A 20,773-nucleotide genomic window follows, 5' to 3' on the forward strand; every position below is an offset into this window, starting at 1 on the left:
CGATGGCCTTACTGCTAATATATTACGATTTCATGTTTTGTATTACTTATATGAATATACTAGATACTGCTCGTGGCTTCGCCTGCATGAAGATATGAAGTAAAAATGCTATGGGCATTGTTAATCTAGACTATAATCTATATTTGCAAGGAATTTCATAATCTGTTGAGCAATTCTGGCGTGATAAAATGACAAACATCTATCCTAAACTTAAACATTCGTAATGACTATTAGTTTAATAAAATTATTAACAGAATAAGAAAAAAATATAAATGAATATTTAAGCAGTCTTTGTATTATTAACGCTTTATTTAAAGAAATGAGAAACAAGAAACTCAAATAATAATAATAAACAATAAACTCATAAATTAAATAACACACACAAATTAACAACACTATCTAAAAACCGTAAAATACCAATAAACATTACAAAAACCGTAAACTAAACAAACACATACAATAACCGATAACTGTACGCTGACCCGAACCGTCAATCATCGGAATGAATCGATAATGTGTGAAAAATACATTTAAATCGTAATTCGGCCCTTGGCCCACGGTCGAGATATGAACAAATGTTATAGACGTCTGTATGTATATAAAGCAAGGTATAAGTGCTAGCGATAAGCGGGGATGAAAGCGGAGCGAGTTTTGTGATACACACTATTGTTTCATTTTGTTGGATACAATCTAGATATCTATTATAAATTATGCTAAAGTCTTTAGCTGAGCCTTTCTTTCAACTATGTTGGAGACGGCTTCCAGTCTCACCGGATGAAGCTGAATACCAGTATTTTACGTGTAGATGCTTAAGTGTTATTTAAAAAAACATTACTAAGGGTTCTTTCGTATTATTTGGGTCTATATTTATTATTCTTGCACATTTTTTGAGCCGGTACCACTTACTATGTATTTTTGAGGAGCCAATTAAGTTAATTTTATCTCCAAAGCTGTAAATGAACTAAAAGTATTTTATTTAGGTTACCCAAATTTTCTAAAATAACATACATTGCAAGTCACATAAACACTAATTACATTACAAAAAGTAATTTAAAATCTTTCCCCGCTACTCTATCAGTGAGACCTATTCCCATCATTTATAGTGCAGTGGTGCTAACTCAGACATTTTATCGGCCGCAATAAATAAGCACATTAATGAATATATTCGATAATTATTTACTAGAAGCGAAAACACCGTGATAAATTAGCGAAGTTCGACGACATTTCGACCAAGCGAAAGTTTTGAGAAAACTGGTATGACTCGTTCATTTTAATGTGGATTTTATGAATGTTATTAATTGTTATTTAATGATTGTTGCGATTTAAGACCCGGATTTGTTATAGTAACGACTATCTATTCTGTAATAATACAATTAAGAGGAAAGATTTCTATGCTTGAAACTAATTGGTACACAAACGAATGCCACGTTATCACTGATTAATATAGGTCATTTTAATTGCAAGTAAAAAATAGGGATCCTATATAGTGTGTTCTTTCACAGCAGATAATTTTTTGGGTTTATTTTAAGGTCATCAGGTTATTATATATTTGCTGTATGCCCGATGGCTTGTGACGTAACCGTCATTTGAAATGCGCTTGGGAAAATTTTACAGTTTCAAGAAGAATATAGTAAGATATGGAAATAAAATATACTAAACAGTATCTTTTCCTTTAATTCCAGGTCTAGAACGGGTGGCGGAGGAGTTGATGGGTCGAAGAAAATGGAAACTATATCAGGACGCGTTAATTCCAAAACGGGGGGAGGGCGAGAGGTCCAGCGACGAGGAGTCTGTCCACACCGACCCTCCTCCCGCACTCAAGATCAAGACCATAGAGCAGATCAACGAGGACGAAGCCAAGGACGAAAGGCCAGACCGGTCAGAAAAGGCCGAGCGGTCAGACAGGGTGGAAGAGAAGCCTCGAAGGCCGGAGACAATCCTGGAGTCTTTGATCAAGCGGCCCGCGACCCAGCCCAAGGTGGAGCTGACGGAGGAACCCTCGGACTGGAAGCCACAGGACAAGTGCTACTTCTGTACGGATGGGGAGCCCGCGCAGGAGACGAGGCCAGGGGGCGCCACTGTGAGTACAATTTTATTTTGCTGTTTTTTGGTTGAGGTCTTCTGAGAAAATGAGGCATTGGATTTAAATAAACTCACGTCACAGTTCAAAATGACTTTTGTATTTTGACAAATGATTTAGTTTAAAACTGGATTCTACCTTTGAAACGTAACGTTTAATAAAAATACTTCTACTCTACATTTTTCTTCGTTAAAACGTTTGTTTACCAAATTACATAGATACACCAAAAAGAAATACACCTAATCATAGTCACATTCTATAAAAAGATAACTTAAACAATTACTTCCAAATAACGACGCATAGGGGCTCCTTAAAGCTCATAACTTCTTTCCCCAATGAGCTACAGAATCAATTAAGCCTACAATTCGGGCAACATCCCCGCATTATCCTGTGAACATAAACAGTTCAGATTCGCACATAAACACACGAACTAGATTGAACATGACCGGAGCAGATGTTCGCACTGCTAAATTACTGGACACTATGTAACGCTACCTAGAGTCTCTTTCGCAAAGGAAACTTATAGAAGAATGGCACGATTTAGAGTATTTTTACATTCTTAGAGAGTGCCTTTTGAAAGACTTGTGTCTAAAGTAGGTAGACTATAATGTTTTTATGACTTACGACTGTCCCACTGTTGGGTAAGGGTTTTTTCCTAAATAAGAGATGTTTAAGCCTGTTAACTTAGTCTGTCATAGTAATATTCCCTGTCCATTTATTAAATAAACTGTTTGAAGGACTATCCGGCCGCAAGGTTTTCTGACGATATTTAAATTAGCCGTTATAGCAAATTATACGCACATCGGATTTCCAGAAAATCAAGCTTAGAACTATCAATTTCTACTCCTGCATGATTTGGATTACTCTTTTTTCGATAGTGGTTGATAGAAACCAAAGAACGCCACCAGCTATGATTCCGCAAAACTTTTCTTGTTTCATTCACTGATTTTATACTTTGGTAGTAAAGTAGATCATCGTGAGAAAATATTTATACCTAGGATTGATTCAACAAATCATCAGTACCTAACTTAACCAATCACTGATTCTCGTGAACAATGACGTCATCACCTTGATCTACAATTACGCAAGAATGCACCAGTGAATCAAAACGACTCGAACCCTGATCTTTACAGTGAGTCACGTTGCATTTTGTTATTGAGTGACCGTTGACTTCCTGATCTTGTGATTGTTAAATAACTATACGAAACAATATTTATGGATTGAAAGGTCAAGATGAATTCAGATTGTTTGATTCGACCAACAATTTTTACTGACTGGAAATCTGAGTCCGAAAGAAAATTCGGCGGCAAAACCGAATATGTGATCGGCACAAGCTGAACAAGTAAGTCGAGTCTTTTTTGTTGTGTGATAAATATTGCCGAATCGAACGTGCCGAAGCGAATATAAGCAAGCCGTAGTTTCAGAGAAAAGCGCGATTTTACAAACAAATCCTTCGGATTTTATATCTATACTAATATTATAAAACTGAAGAGTTTGTTTGTTGATTAGTTTGTTTTAACGCGCTAATCTCAGAAACTACTGGTCCGATTTGAAAAATTCTTTCAGTGTTAGATAGTCCATTTATCGAGGAAGGCTATAGGCTATATATCAATACGCTATGACCAATAGGAGCAGAGTACCAGTAAAAAATGCTACAAAAACGGGGAAAATTATGACCAATTCTCTCTTACGTGACGGAAGCGAAGTTGCGCGGGTCAGCTAGTTAGTAATAAACATTTGAGTGAAGTAATCCTGTTATTTTGTACGTCCTCAATATGTACTTACGATACATCTTATTATTTACCTTGAACGTATGTACAAAGGTCATAGAAAAATAAAGTCATTGGTGATTTCATAATTCATCATCAATATTTTCAACTTCAATGCTTGATGTCATAATTATTAACTAACTGTTACCCGTGACTCGGTCCACGTGGATCATAGTTGCATGTCTTATGTTGTGACTCAAACAAAACTATGGGCAAAACGTATAGTTCGACGACTTAGTACAGAGCCTGGTCATGCACAATCTTTCTAGATTATAATTAAGAGTTTTGTTTTTTCTTCAAAATTAGGTGACTGTATCAAACAGGCCACTGTCAGCTAGATAAGTGTGTGGGTCACTGATGTTTGAAATTCTGAATTTTGTATACCTACCATCAACCCCCTAATTTGTTGGACTAAAGCCTATCTTTGATCTATAGGTTTTCTGTTATATTAGCTATAACACTGCCAACTCTCGCCAAAATCCGTTTAGCAGTTTTGGCATAATTGAGTAACAAACATACATGGAAACTTTCAAATAAATAATTAGTATATTATTTTCGTTTTACCAAAGATGACGAATTATTATTTTACTTATAATATTTTACGCAATATACTTGAATGTATTATTGGTTAAATATATTTAGTTCAAATTAATTATATTATAAAGTTAAAATAACCACAATGTTGTACTCGTATGGTTATTTTAAGGTTCTTTACCCTATTGTGGGTTAAAGACCTTTCGCAATACATTGTTACAGGATATTTTACATTATTTTGGTACTATTATTATATATTATGTCTGTAAATTTATTTTACTGAAAAGGCAATAAGTGTATTATGTTATTTTTACGTAACCTAATAAGTCGTTTTTGAATTTCTACTTAAATTTAATGCCGAATCTTTATTGTTCACATAAACACCATAAAAAAATAATTGAGTGTTGAATTTATTGACATTATTTCACAATAATATTTAATTTTAGTTGGTTAAGATAAGAGATAATATTTATGATTTTAAAATTTACATTTATTGAGACCATGAAAAGTCACTAATTGGCACTTGGGTTAGAAAAAGCATTTAGGTGAAGTATTTAATCCAATAGGGGCTTTAGGTTCTTTCCAGGAGTTAGAAAATTTGGGGCTAGTTAGTCCTTCACAATAGTTGCATGTTAAGGAACTTTGTATATGTCTGAAAAACTACTTTACTACAGGCTTGAAGATGTTTCTCTAACTGTTCGACATTTCCAGAAATGCCCATAAATATCTTTGAAACAAAAATTCACAAAAACTTCAATCAACTACCGACTTAGACAGAAACAATAACACATCAATTTCAAATATCTTCTTCCTACATAACTTCCATCAAATCATGACAGGCATTGTATGAAAAAAATTCCATACATTTATACGAGTGTTTGTGATAATTTCGTTCTCTGTTCCCTGGGAAATTCCCATCGAACAATGTAACCAATAACTAAGCCCCGTTAACGTAATTCTATACCAAAACTACATGTTTTTAACTTTTGACTGCCTCCGTGGCGCAGTGGTTTAGGTCGCCACGCCGATACCACTGCAACGGGAGGTCGTGGGTTCGATTCCCACACGGGACAATTATTTGTGCGATCCACAAATAATTTCACATATAGTTTCGGGTCTGGTTGTGCTTTGTGTCCGTTGTTTGTATGTTTGTAAAAGTCCCCGCGACACAAGAGCAATTCTTAGTGCGGGAGTTGTCAAAAAAAAAAAAACTATAACGGTAGTTTGACTGCTACGAATTAGAAAGTTTTGTTTTATCTGCTACGGTGCGCTACGAGTGCTACGAAATTAGGAATAGTGAGGCTAAACCCCCGGTTTCTGAGTTTAACGGTAGTTTATCTATACAATTGCGTTTTTTTATATGAGTTTTGACACTATTGAATAGATAAACTACCGCTAAATGTACCTCAGAAACCGGGGGTAAGACAATCTTTTCAATATGGCACAAGGCTTGATTTTTGATAAAGATTAGATTTTTTTTTTTAAGTTTTTAAGGTATTAGTGTTATCTCTGTTAAACCATGCTTGAAATATTTTTGATATTAAATTCTCAAAGTTGTTAAAGTATTAATATTATAAATATGGTAGCACTGCAAGGGGTCGATTTTTCTTTTATGTTATTAGATAATTTTTGAGACATATTTTTACCGTATCATAAAAATGGTTGTAACAGTTTTGTTAATTTGATCAATATTTTGACGAGAATCTGACGAGTTTTACATTTTATTATAGAATAAAGTTACTTAACGATAGTTGAACTGTCAGCTTATATATTTCTTTATTTTGTAATATATTCCATTCCACTCCATTATTTTGATGACCTCGACCGTAAAATAATTATTTTGATAGGAGCCTGAATATAGAAAATAAGTGCAGTGTATTATTATTTTAATATTCGAAAGTAAATAGTGAACAATAACTTTATGTAGAAGGACATTCATATAAAAAAGACGCCTTTCAAGCTTCGTTTATTTTAAAGTTAAAATTAAGTAATAGTGCCTAAATAAACGCTTTAATTGTCAAAGTTAATTCACAGATACAATAAACTGGTTAATGTTTTCTCAAAAGCGATAATCCACTCATTTTATTATATCTCATAATAATAAAATGTTATTAACAAAACAATTGTCGTATTACAATTCTAATCACTGTCCGTCCATAATTACAGTTTATTGTAAAGCCTTTAGTACCAATAGCAATTATGTAGCTTGTCTAAACCAAGCAGAACTACGACCAGCCAACACGGAGCCCCGCTCTCTCATACATTCTCCATCTGTCGTACAAAGACCGACGACAACAGAATAGGAAGGGGTCATCTTACACCGGCCGTACAAACCATAGTTTCAATTTAGAAAACAATAGCTTATCCATTTTCTACGATTCCACGTCAAAGTGGAGTTGGTATTTTGATTAATACGCGCGAAAGAGATGGGGTGCGTAAACCTGACGGTACAGAGAAAACTCAACTTTTGTACTCTGAATATAAAGTTGAATTTCCCTTTTACAGTGTCGTTGTTACTGAAATAGTGAATGTGTAGGCGTAGAGCATGAAAAGTAGGCAGACTAAGAACACAGAGCTGAGTGGAGAGGACATTGTTACTTTGTTTTCGAGTGCACTTTTTTAATGTGTTGTTCTAGAGGGTAATTAATTTTGTTCGCGTTTATTTAATTGCGGAATGGAGCCACGTTTTAAATTGAATTGTAAATTAATGTGCTTTAATTGGAGCTGACCTTACAATGACTGGAAAACGACGAAATATGAATTGTTGATGTCGAATTTGAATATTATGTAAAATAACTTCCAAGTTTATTGGAATTGTGAATAGTTTTGAATACTTTACAAAGCGTGAGTTTGCGAATAACAGACCGTGTAGAAATAATGACGTACTTTTTCAGCAACTTTTGGAAATAATTGATCTTGTGTGTTAATAATAAAGTATAAATTAATATTTAATATTTAACAAGAATGTCTGATTTTCCCAAGAATTCTGAACCTAAAAACTACAAACGTTTTAACAATAAGGTTGTTATCTTTAAAAAATGAAGGAAGAGAAATGATTGCTAGTTACGTGCTGTATAAACATTATGGCAACCTGCAATTGTTTGGCGGTTAAAAACTATAAAGGTATCGCGTGTAATTGCACAGGAAAAACGAACCAGCCATGAAATAAATGCAGATGTAACGCTTAAGATCTTTCGAAAGCTCGATGTTACTCAACGAATGACTGATAATACAACCAACATTTTTATTGCATTTCACATTTATGCAAAAATATTATTCCCATTTTTCCGACATAAAAAACTTTAGTATCCGTTACGACTCCACACCCCTCGTTAGCCGATCGGTTAAACAGCATAGGCCGGACAGAAAAGCCTATAGGGGCGGTCCGCGGAGGGTGGAAACCTGGGAAAATTCACGTGCAAGACCCACCCCTCGGCGAAACACGTGCGGCCAAATAGCCTGGCAGAACGAACGCCTTTACTAATCATTGCCGCTCGCGAAAAAAAAAACATTTGACGTTTCACGTGACGTTCGAAAATTTTTGACATTTGGATTTTTTTTTTGTTATTTTTTTTCTGTGCATAAGGCGTGTATGTGAAGTGGCGCTTTGTTCGAGTGGTTTTTATCGAGTGTGAAATGTTAACGCAACATGAGTCGATTTCATGGTTAGTTGACGTTATTAGTTGCAGTCATGGCATATACTATGTTTAGATTGAATGCGTCAGTGTTCTTTTACTTTTTTCTGTAATTGAGATAAACAGAAATAACTCTTTATGATTGGTGGGAAAATGTAGTGTCGCGTGGTGTTGTTTATAAAGCTTTTTTTTTAATGTTGCCGTGTTTTAAATGTTTGATTTAGAATGTTGGTAGCGCATTTGTTATTGTTGTAAACGTTGTGTAAAATGGAACGCATGTTTTCAGTTGTATTTTTTTAGTTTTTTGCTGTATAATTTATGATCAGTTTTACAGAATTTAATTTTAACATCTTTGTGTATTTTTTGCATAATGTTTTTTGTTTGTAAAAACGCTTGTAGCATAAAATGTTTTATTTTTATGTAGAGAATTATGAAGACCAAAGATGTTATAAGGAAATATTTTTTTACATTTAACGTACGTAGACTACTCTTTTTAAATAAACTTAAAAAATAGTTAAGCACTCTAAATATCTGTTTGTTTTTTTAATGTATTTATTTTATATACAAAACCCATAAAACATAACTGTAAAGCCCACATAACGGAAAAGACTTAACCAAAAATAACAAACACCCATTTCTACTCAAATGAAATTCGTACAAAATGTAAAGTACAGTATAAAGTACACAAAATAGTGTATAAATACAATAAAATCTATTTTACTTTTCTCTGTTGCAGAATTTTCTATCAAAGAATAACCTAAGTACTAAAAACATCAACATAACAAAAGCTTTCCGTATTTTATTTTAAAATGTAATTTCATTTCATCTTAATTTTTCTAAAAGCTTTGTTTTTCAACTCTTTAAATTAGATTTAAAACATAACTTACAACTCAAAGATAAAACTAACTCCTTATCATTAAGTTTTATTAATAGTTGTTTTAATAGGAGAAATCGTAAAATATTAGGTATGTATAATATTATTCCTAAAAGATAACATACCTTTAGTTCTTTTAGTAAATTAGTTAGTCCATATAATGTAACTTTGTAATAGAAATTTTAATTTCAATTCAGAAGGTTTTGATCCCGTCATCAAACCAAAACCTTTGTGTCTTTATAAAAAACATTTCTTTACTTAATAATTATAGAAAGAACCTGAATAAAAATTAGGACACTAGAAAACCTTCTCCATACAAAAATGTATTTTAATGGCGTCATATTTACGTCATTACACTTTTCATAGGGGTACTGAACAAATTACGTCAATTACATTATCTTACCAACATTTTAAATCTACGGGTGCCTTTCAAAAACCTTAATAAAAATACTTAAGCCAAATAACTTAGTTCTGTGTGTATTATAAACTAGCTGACCCGCGCAACTTTGCTTGCGTTACATAAGAGACAAAGCGTAATAATTTTCCCCGTTTTTGTAAAAAAAAAACTGTTACTCTGCTCCTATTGGTCGTAGCGTGATGATATAAAGCTTATATTTTCCTCGATAAATGGGCTATCCAACAGTAAAAGAATCGAGAGAATTCGCACCAGTAGTTCCTGAGATTAGTGCGTTCAAACAAACGAGCAAACAAACAAACTCTTTAGCTTTATAATATTAGTATAGATAACTGTCAGTGATGCAACCTTTGCATGCCTGAAATTTTTTTAGGGCAGTTGATTAAGGTCTGCAATGTCTAAAATCCGCACTTGGCCAGAATGTTGGTCTCAAGTCTTAACCCCTCCCTCATTCCGGGAGGAGACCCTTACCCAGCAGTGGGACATTTATGGGTTACATTTAAATAACTTGGCAACTGTGTTACTTACGTCACGATTTATTGCAACCTTGCCATAGATAACAGGTTATCAGTAGCTTAAACTATGTTTATGATAACGCGGCCTCGAGTTTGTCGAACGAGCTAATCCGTGTATCAATCTGACTACATACTTGATTGTGACTATATGGCTATAGAATATAAACAATAGTATAGTCCTATTAATTTTATTAATGTTAAAGTTTAGATGGATGTTTGTTACTCAATCATGTCAAAAATATTGAATGGAATTTGGTACACTGTTAGCTTATAAACCGAATTAACGCATAAGAAACTATTTTTACCCTGGGAAATATTTTTACGCGAACTTCAAACCACTATTTCAGATTTATTGTAAAAATGTCACACTGGTGGAATAAATAGACCCCAAGACGTGGCCAAATAACGAATATTGATAACTAGTTATATTTTTAACATGAGCTTTGAAACTAGTTGACAAAAGACCAATGTATCACAAACAATCCTAGCTTTATATGAAGCAAAACACATGGAATATCATTGAATGCGAATAAAACCATTGGTATATTTTCACTTACAAATATTTAATAGATAACTTAGAGTTGCTTTTAAAAATCCTTTTCTATTTTAATAAGTATTTAACATTTATTCAAGAAACGTCAATGACATTCTCATCCTAAATAGCAACTAGTGGCCGTAAACATTTTTTAAACTTTCTAATAAACAGAATCCCATAAAACCGAGAAAAGCTTTACCAATAATGGAATTAGTAAATAAATACAATAGTTTATTTTCCTAGCTCTATTTAAAATTGACCTGGGATCGGCTAGACTAACCAAATTAGGCTGAACACTGCCTTCCATTAGACACATACTAAAAGGGATACGCCATATTGTTAGAATTAAAACAGCCCATTACTGAAATCTTTTTACGTTAAGAAATACAATAGAATCAAGTATTTTTAGAGCAAATGTTTCAAGTAGGTACTTTTTAAATTTATTATAGGCGAATTCTTTCTTCGCTAAATAATTGAATTAATTTGATTTATAACCAAAAGAAAGCTGATAATGTTTTTGGCATATTCTCCACTATATTGAATGTGATGATAACTAGAGTCCACTCTATGATTGGCATTTTTAATTCTTTATAACATTTCGATCTAAATTCTAGCCTTTAACAAAACACCAAAATAATCTGGTTAGACTTGCCAATTGCCAATATCTATCTATATTCGAAAAGTCTAAAGATTTGAGTCGAGTTATTTTTCATATACTTAGTTTAAAATAAATTGATTTGATAAAATATATTCGATTCGATTTCGTTAACTATTCAGCCAATAAAAATAAATTGAATTTGATTAATAACACATTCACCTATTTAATATGTTCAAATGTAATTTAAATTTTATGAGCACTTTGGGCTATATACAATTCAATATAATTTAATTCATAACTTCAATTTAAAACTGATAATAAAATTCTAAAAACGCATAAAGCATTTACAAATATAATAACTATAGACTAAAAAGGCGTCTGCCATTTTAAAAATAAATTCCGTTCCTTTTTCAAATACATTTTTTGAATTGAACATTGGCCGAAATAGAATGTCGTGCCTATTTTAGTGTTGTGCTTAGTTTAAAATTTAACGATAATCGACTAAAATAAATTGATTGAAAACCTTAAATAGTATTTTGGTTTCTAAAGTATCGAATACAGATTTGATCTGAACAATGTTAATGAACCTCGGATATTTGTAGTCGGCGCTGTTTCCTTGACCCTATTGATAACTAGTAGTTCTCTTATATAATAAATGTTATTGTAACTGTAGTTAGAATGCCTTAAGCATAAGGTAATGCAAGAGTTATGTGATACTTAGGAAATATTTTATGATTTGAAATGATGAATTTTATTTAACAGTCGGAAAATCGATGATTCCTCTTGGTTTAGTTTTAGGCATCATATTGAAAACAATTTTGATGTGAAAATAGCGTTTGACAAAGTAGGAAATATAGTCATCACTCTCTTATTATAAATGCAAAAGTTTGTTATTCTTTCACCCAAAATTCGGATATAATTTGGTACACAGATAGTTTATAATGACCTAACCTGGATTAAAACATAGCCTAGTTTTAGCATTTAGGAGTAATACTCCAGGAAATCTTTTCAAACGGACGAAATCGCAAGCAGAAACTAGTATTATAGTAGTCTAAGTATTATTTAATAAATTGATCACAATACCGACGCGCTATTCCGATTTAGTATTAGGCTTGCTTAGAACGCAAGGTGGAAACTAACCTGATGCATATTTTATTTTATAACTACTCCATGAATTATTTACTTGTTGAGCGAGTCAAACTAGTTACTTCAAAGCAATTTAATCGAATTTATAACATTGGATGATACATAGACGATAGAAATCTAACAATTAAAAATCAATTACCATATTCATTTAACAGAAAATAATTCAAATGAACGCCAGACCCCTAATTCAAATAAGGCATTAGAACGTTTAAAAAAACAATTGTTCTCGAACGTATTAATAAAAATACTATTCTAAATTCAAACGGCCCATTAACCGGTTCCCACGGCGGCCATGTTGGCTCGTCCTCGCCCGCTATTGGTTGAGGCCGCAAGTTTAGAATTAGAATGTAGACCCCACCATTTGGCGAGCGGCAAATTATGTTGCCAGTTTTTTACGTTCCAAGTTCAAATGGGCAGCTGTTCGCTCGGCCGTTTTTAATGGGTCCTAGGACCGTTAGAAAAAAAAAACCATAGATTGGGATTTGACGCTAGGCAATTATAGTTTGCTTTTAACTTGAGTAGTTTTGTTGGTAATAAAATTGATTAGAAAAATTATAGGGGCATATAATGATAGGGTTTATGTTTTATATTTAGATGTGCTACGAACAGTGAGCGATAAGTAAAAAAAACTAGCGTTAATATGCTCACTTGATGGACAGGTGAACGATTATTTGTATTAAAATGAACATCTTTGTGGATATGTGAGCTTGTTAAATCTATTCTACTTGTAAAAATAAGCCTAGTTTACCAATAATTGCAAAAAAAAATTACATCAAACCACTATCTACTAGTACTCAATAAACATATACTTTAAAGGCACTGATCATACAAAAAAAAAGACTAATACATACATAATATCACTCCTTTTTCCCATAGGGGTAGGCAGAGACCAAAGAACGCCACTTGGTACGATCCTTACAAACTTCCCTTGCCTCATTCATAGCAATACATCTTGTCATACAGGACTAATATATATCGAAATTTACAGTTGTTTTCGTAAACTAACTCTTTATCTACCAGTTAGTCTATCCAACACTTATCTTTTAACAAAACTGACCCTTAAAGTTAGAAAATTGATACTTTATTCAAGAACTGTAAACCAATTTAGAATGTGTTAGATACAATGACACTGACACACAACAATTGTGTCAATGGCGAGATATTTTACCATTTAAGAACTAAATACAAGTTTGTTAGTTTATTTAATATACAGGGTATTAGACTTTCCTAAAAAATATGATAAAAACTATGTGCTATATGCACTACAAGACTTTCAAAAAACGTCGCTAAATTATTTCGCCCTATCTAGTACAAAAAAATACTTTAAAGCATCATATCTCAGAAACGGTGAGTCTTTATTTTAGTGGAATGATACATACGTGTCTGTAGCATTCTAGACCAAAAGAATATATCGTTTGGACAATCGTGTAGTAGATATCTTTCTAGTACATACTTGTGACATTTGAATCTATTTTAAAAACTTCTTGGTCTAACAACTGCCTCTGTGGCATGGTAGTGTATTCGATTGTTTATCACAATGTCTCAGTTCGATTCTACGTTCTCGCAAGGTGTGAACAGTCGTTTAAAATTATTAGATTATATTCCCAATAGTAGTTTTGTAACGTGTCCAGTATAAGGCAATAGGCTCACCCCCTATTACATGGGACGAACTTAGTTAATGGCGAAAGTTAATAAAATTAACTTTCCTCTAATAAAAAAATTGAGGAAACGATCTACAATAACAAGAAGCACAAATCGACGTTTTCCTCTCTCTAGTAAATTTCCACACTCTTTAATCATTAGTTTCCTTAGAAATCAAATATTTAACTATACAATTAATGTTTCAGGAAAAAGGATAAACTTATTTAATCACGAACTGAATATAAAACATTTTCTAGACACGCAATGTCGTCTAAAGATGCATTGAAAATAAATTTCTATCATTCTACAAGAGGATGTTCGAATACAAATTGAAAATTAATATAAAGCCGGCCGCTAGCTTAAAACCCTACTAAAAATATAAGTAGTCTTTCTAAATGTCCCAAATGTATAATATAACATCTAAAACATGTACCAACCACAGATTTATGGACTTTCAAAAACCAAACATCATTGCAAAGATATATTATAAATATCGTGGGACAACTCACACACGGAGATTTGATTCCGAACTAAGCCGAGCTTGTACTATACTAACCAAATAACTGATAAACATACTTATATACGTCTAAAAACATACTTATATAGATACATTAACAATATTGTATCAAAAACCCCACGAATCTGAAACCCTAGTGGCCATATTACATAAGATTTTAACCCACTAAACGTTCATACATAACCATACATATAGGTATAAAATGTATGACGCAGCGTGTCTAAACAAGCCGTTAGTTAATATTCAAGGTGGACCTGATTAGCGAAACGTCAAGGTGAGCCGAACTGGTCGCGGCGCACGCGCATACACACACATACAAACAGACACACAGACATAGAACAGATATGTACGGTTTGTTGAGAGGAAAATTTGATGGAAAGAAAATTTTAAAGATTTTCGTACATTTGCTGTTAAATTGAACTCATATTGTGTCGAGAAAAAATATTTGTAAAACAGTCACAAAGAGTTTTTAAATTTTTTCATTTCTTTAGAAGCTTTTAAACCTTTGGGATCCTGAAGTTAACAACAAAATATTTTTTTTTTTTGGTAAGAGAGACAAAACTATTTTGTTGAATAACTTGAAAGTATTGGGTCACATTTTCTTGACAAAATCGGAACATGTAATTTAATTTGTCAAAAGACATTTTCTTGACCAAATCTGATCTATGTTATCTAATTTGTCAAGAATAATCATTTTTAAGAGACCAAAGACCGATTTCGAATCCTTTGGATAAGTATAGAATAAGCCATTAAAAAGATGTTACTTTGACAGCAAAATTTACGAAAATTCTTTCAGTTTTTCACTTGACAAATAATAACATGATAAGCTATACTATTTTCAGTTGTACGTGGTACTGCTTCTACCTGCCTTTATTGAATAGTTAATGGTTTTATTTTAATTAGTTTTTAGAATATTTCAATACACGTGCATAGAACGGGAATGTCCCTTGTACATAGTTCAATACGTGTGACAAACTACATTAGTAAATATTTGAAACTAACCACAATAAGCCAAATGACGTAAATGTATTAAAAACAAATAAACGTATTTAAGTCCTAGTTTTTGAAATAGTCGTATTTTATGATAAAACTATTGTTAAGGCTAGTTTGTGACAACAACCAGAGTAATCTTTACCGAAATTTAAAGGGTCTCCTACCGGAATGAGGGAGGTGTTAGGCCTTGAGTCCACTACGCTGGTTAAGTGTGAGTTGGGGGCTATGAATACCTTCAAGAACTGTTAGGCAGGCAAGGTTGCATCACGATGTTTTCCTTTACCGTTGGAACATTATCCGTGGATATATTCGTTTCCCCTTATTAAGAAATATTAGGTCGGGAAAGATCCTTTCGTATTATAGTATGTATGAACTTGTAATACCTTGTAGTACCTCACGAGCTCACTAAAAGAAACCTAATGAACCGTGTACTCATTTGTGATTCTTGAAGCCAAAGAGATTTTATTACAACTTAATATATCAGTAATACAAATGATTCAGCGGTAAAACATGTTGTGTTTCTTATAATTATTTTAATACAGTTTTAAAGAGAACAAAGTCTATCGCAGTACGTTTGACATTCCTGAGTTAGTGTCGAGTCATGGCCGGCATTTATTAACACTCGCACTGATTTTGATCCGTCCATTTGTTTCAAATGCTTTGTTTGTTATTCATTATTTTACGTGTATTTATACCACCTTGCCTTGTACAGTCAGCTCCAAAAGAAACTCAACATTTTCATATTTTCAAAACCTCTGTGTTACGTAACTTTACTAAATAACTAATCAAAATCAGGTAGAATGAGTTAGAATTAAACATTTCAATCAATGGCAAATGTTTTTTCCATGGAACAATGTGCACACTTTAGTATATAAGGTTTCAAACGATTGAGTATGATCAGCTACTATTGGATCTGACTGTACCTTCGAAGATCTAGGCAGAGATTGTGACTCCCACCAAAAGAATTTCATGTAAAATGTTGCCCATAAGACCACGGAAGTTTTGCCCTGTCAAAAATATATTAGATCTCATTTAGAGCCAAACTTCTGAATCTACAAGGCCTAGCTCTACCGACCCAAACTTCACAAATTCATATATACATATCAGTAGTAAAAATGTATGGCTTCGCCGTTTCTCTACCGTCGTGGAGGTGATGCGAAATTTTAGTTTCTAAAGTAATTGACAAAACGGCCAAGCTACTATGCTGTACATTGTTTTCTCTAAAAGATAATAGTGATTAACACGTTACGTCAAAGCAGCAATGTACTGAATAGTGACCATCAATTTGACGTACACTAGTTGTCAACTGAGATTCGTGACATACAGAAGTCTGAATTCTTTTACTTCGCATACATTTCTAAACCTACAAACTATCTTATTCTGAATCTTATCAAAATTCGTCCGACAGTTTTTGCGTGAGTTACAATATTTAAACATTTATATCAATAATAGGGAAGTAAAGACACTTGTTATTATGTTCATTTAGTAGATAAGTGGTTTACGCACATGCCGTATAATTTATATTTTACATAATATTTATATACTTACATTATTTAGTACAAAATATACGTCATTGGGTTAACCCAGACTAATTTTATATGAATTATAGGATCACCGTCTTACTAATATAAAATCAAATGTGCATGTTTGTTATTCTTTTAAACAAAAACCGCTAACCCCCGGTTTCTGAGGTACACTTAGCGGCAGTTTATCTATTCAATAGCGTTAAAACTCACAAATAAAAACGCTATTGAATAGATAAACTAGCGCTAAACGTACTCAGAAACCGGGGGTGAATGAATCTTGATCAAAGTCGGCTTACAGATAACTTACATCCTATGTTTTCGATAGAATTTATATTGCCCGCCGAAATATTTTTAAATGTCTACTTTTATTCCCATATTTAAAAAGTCTTCAACCCGCACATGATCAGTAGATTTTGTTGGACTATTCTAACGCTTTTCCCATTTTTGAGGAAGATATCCAACAGTGGGACTACACTCTTGGATATAATTACTCCAGTATTTACACACAAACATATACCAGTTATACCTGAAGGTGTCTCATGTAATAGGGTCTTTTGGTATTAACCAGGCACGTTATCTAGCTCCTCGCTACGACCTAGAAATTTTACCGCTCCGGGAATCAAACCCGGGACCTCGTGATCAACAGTCAGATACACCTCCGACCTAATCCCAGAAGCTGTTTTGACCTTGATAATAATACTGTCTTGTTGAAAACCCAATTTATATTGTGTGTTGTTATTTGAAACGGCAAAATATGGGGAATTCCTTTATTTAGTATGTAATAATATCAAATTAATTAATGCTGGGTATTTTTGTTTTATTATATAATTTACCTACCAAATATGGTTCAGTTTACCACAGTTTCTTATTTCAAAGTTACTTTAATAATTTCCTCCTGGCTACGGCGTCCAATTTCATTGAAATTAGCCACATCAAGACTTTGTTTATAGTGTCCAAATGTGTGCACAATACACAGGTACACTCTCTGTTCCTTTACTCTCATAGCCCGGTGGCCCGGCTAAACCAACACGACCAGTGAGAGGTCAGGCGTAGGACCGTCGGCTTTACGGTCTGGGTCTAAGACCTCAACATCCTAGCCCGGACAGTCTTTGAGATATTGTTACCAGACAATCTTAGAAGAATTTTTTTTTGCCCGACCCGGGATTCGAACTCGATACCTCTTGCGCAGCCGTCGCATACACTACCGACCGCGCCACAGAGGCACTGAATGAATGAAAACTAAGGCTTTAATAATTCAGTGCTTTATGATAGGTATACTAGCTGACTCGCGCAACTTCGCTTGCGTCAAATAAGAGAGAATGGGTCAAAATTCTCCCCGTCCGCAAAGAAACCTTATCGCGTATGTATCCAGATCCCTCGGGAACACTGGGACAAAAAGTAGTCCATGTGTTATTCTGGGTCTTCAGCTACCTACGTACCAAAATTTCAATGTAATCGGTTCAGAAGTATTTGCGTGAAAGAGTAACAACCAACCATACATTTTCACAAACTTTCGCATTTAAAATGTTGGTAGAATATATATTTATATACATTGTAATAAATATTTTAATGTTGAAATACTTTGCGGTTTGGAAACCACTTAAGAATCTCATTGTTTTTGTACATATTAATTATTGAAAGTAATGGAAAAAACCAATGATTGTTTTAAAATAATGTGGCGAAATGCGGTATTTGAGTGCGAAATGTAATTATTTCTGTATATTTTCGTTTAAAATTGATTACTTAGGTTTATATGGACTGTTAATTACATAATAATATACTTTAATTAAATATTATATTCTTTACGCAACTGTTCAAATAACATAATGTACTTATTTTCTTTTTTGCATAGCAGTGTAGTAAGTAGTAATTTGTAAGTAACAAATCTAGTGTTAAAGTTGTTAACATTTCTGAATACTTTTGACAGGATTTAGCGACAAATATCTCGTACAATTTGGTTTAATAAATGACATAAAAGTAGTCCATCCACTTTTAAAGACATATTTATTCTATATAAAGACCGTTTCGAAGTAAGCTTTCCTTATAACGCAATCAAAAAGAAATAATTCTTTATCCGTAGACTAAAAACACTTTTGGATTTTTGACAGACGATGTACGTGTGTGTGTACGTGATAAAAGTTCCATAATTAGTTCATTATCATCGGAGGTCCGTAAATATAGAATATTTCGCAAACCACCGACAAATTACTAAGTTAATCTAGGAAGGAGATCAATAAAGAACACGCAATGTACAACAATGCTGATAGTAAACACGAAGTCCTTCAAGATCTTGTGATATCCTGTACTTCAAAGTGTTTTGTCGTGTACAAACTAATGAAATATTACTGTGGATGCTAGGACGAACATGGTTAATACACCTGTCGAAAATATACAATAATATACATACATAAAAAACACCTACATAGGTTTTATAATACAAAAACTGTTCTATAGACTAGTAGTAGTACTACTAAGTAATGTTACTTACTAGTCAACTTAACTTAACCTAGTCCCGCGCGATAGATTTGCTATAACATATTTTTTTCTTCCATTCATCTCTATCAGCCATCAATTCTTTTCGAACCCTTAATGATAATACGTTCAACACTATGATAATATAGAAATGTATCAACAAGTAGAAAAACTGAAGTCGGTCCCGGTTGTTGTCAATTAAGATAACAGTCGTTAAGCCACGTCAAAGACCTTCGGGCGGCTTGAACAACTTTGACACTAGGTTGACCACTAACCATACGACAAGAAGAAGATGTATAGATCAGTATAATTTACAGTTTACATGGAATTATGTAAATAGGTAGTCAAGCTAGCCAAGACCTTAGCAGTTGACAATCAAGGCTTTAAACTGATTTGAAACCCGGAAAAACGTGATAAAACTTAACCACGAGACTTGTTCAGTAAAATTCTAAGTTTCCATACATTTATCCGTTTAGACAGGTATATTATTTCTCAGGTAAATCGGCCTATAGTTTCCTTATCATGGCACAAAGGACGGTGTGTTGAAATACCGGAAAATGTGTTGATGACGCGGAAAATGACTTGAGATCAAATTTAACCTTGGACACGATCATCGCAATTATGATTGAATTTATTAAAGATTATCTTTGCTATTTGTAACTTGAGATTGTTCCGGCATTTTTGTTTTTGTTGTTTAGTAAACGTTATGCAAAAAGGTTTAATTTTTGCTCTATGAATTTATGAGCTTCGGTCTATCAATACGAGTGAGTGAAAAGGTTGACCATTAACCATACGACAAGCAACAACAACAGTGAAAAGGTTCTTCGATACACCAAAATATGTGATGTTTCGATTCAAGATATAGACCGCTTTTTGCCAAATTACATCTCAACCGATTTGTATTTGGTTTCATTTTTGAAAACTTAAATACTACTAGACTAATTATAACCACAGTTACGTTGGACCCGTTTCTTTATTCTTCCATAGTTTGTTCTCACCATCAGACACCGCGCCGTCGGACACCTCATCGTTTACACCGATACAGTTTTTTAAAGAGCTAAGTAGAAGAAGGATACTTTCAACTACTCAACTAAATTTAACTTTCTCAGGAAACAAGATACTCATGACTTTAAAAGTTTAACCTGCGCCGAAAAGTAAAATGCGTTAATTCCTGTGTCCTATTAAATAAAACAACAAAAAAATACTGCAAAGTCATGATTACTGAAGTATTTCTTCTTTGTTGCAGAGTCCGGCTTCGGAGTCCGACAGCAGTTCGGTGTCGGGGGCGAAGTCCCCTGCCTCGGCGCCGCCGCTGCTGCAACACCTGCTCCAACTGCACGCACAGAACCCACAGACCATAGCACAGGTATGACCTGGATACCAGGGAAACAAGACGATCTAGGACCAGGCATCTAGGCTTTCTAAAACATTTTTTTTTAGGTTATTTCTATAGTTGGGCTATTACAAACGTGCGAAATATGATATAAGTAAAAGAATGACCAGAATAGGACAGTGTGTAAGTG

General features: G+C 33.4%; 1 protein-coding gene across 4 annotated transcripts in view; it reads left to right on the forward strand.

The window, feature by feature from the left end:
- Eip93F (Ecdysone-induced protein 93F) overlaps positions 1-20,773 on the forward strand; it is a 242,152-nt gene that overhangs the window by 197,249 nt on the left and 24,130 nt on the right. For all 4 annotated transcript variants that reach the window (XM_076130360.1, XM_076130361.1, XM_076130362.1 and 1 more), the window contains 2 exons: positions 1,683-2,080; positions 20,497-20,616. In XM_076130360.1, coding sequence (XP_075986475.1) covers positions 1,683-2,080; positions 20,497-20,616 — 518 coding nt within the window. The remainder of the gene's footprint in view (positions 1-1,682; positions 2,081-20,496; positions 20,617-20,773) is intronic.

Source organism: Anticarsia gemmatalis, chromosome 24 (genome assembly GCF_050436995.1).
Source record: "Anticarsia gemmatalis isolate Benzon Research Colony breed Stoneville strain chromosome 24, ilAntGemm2 primary, whole genome shotgun sequence".
NCBI classification, from domain to species: domain Eukaryota; kingdom Metazoa; phylum Arthropoda; class Insecta; order Lepidoptera; family Erebidae; genus Anticarsia; species Anticarsia gemmatalis.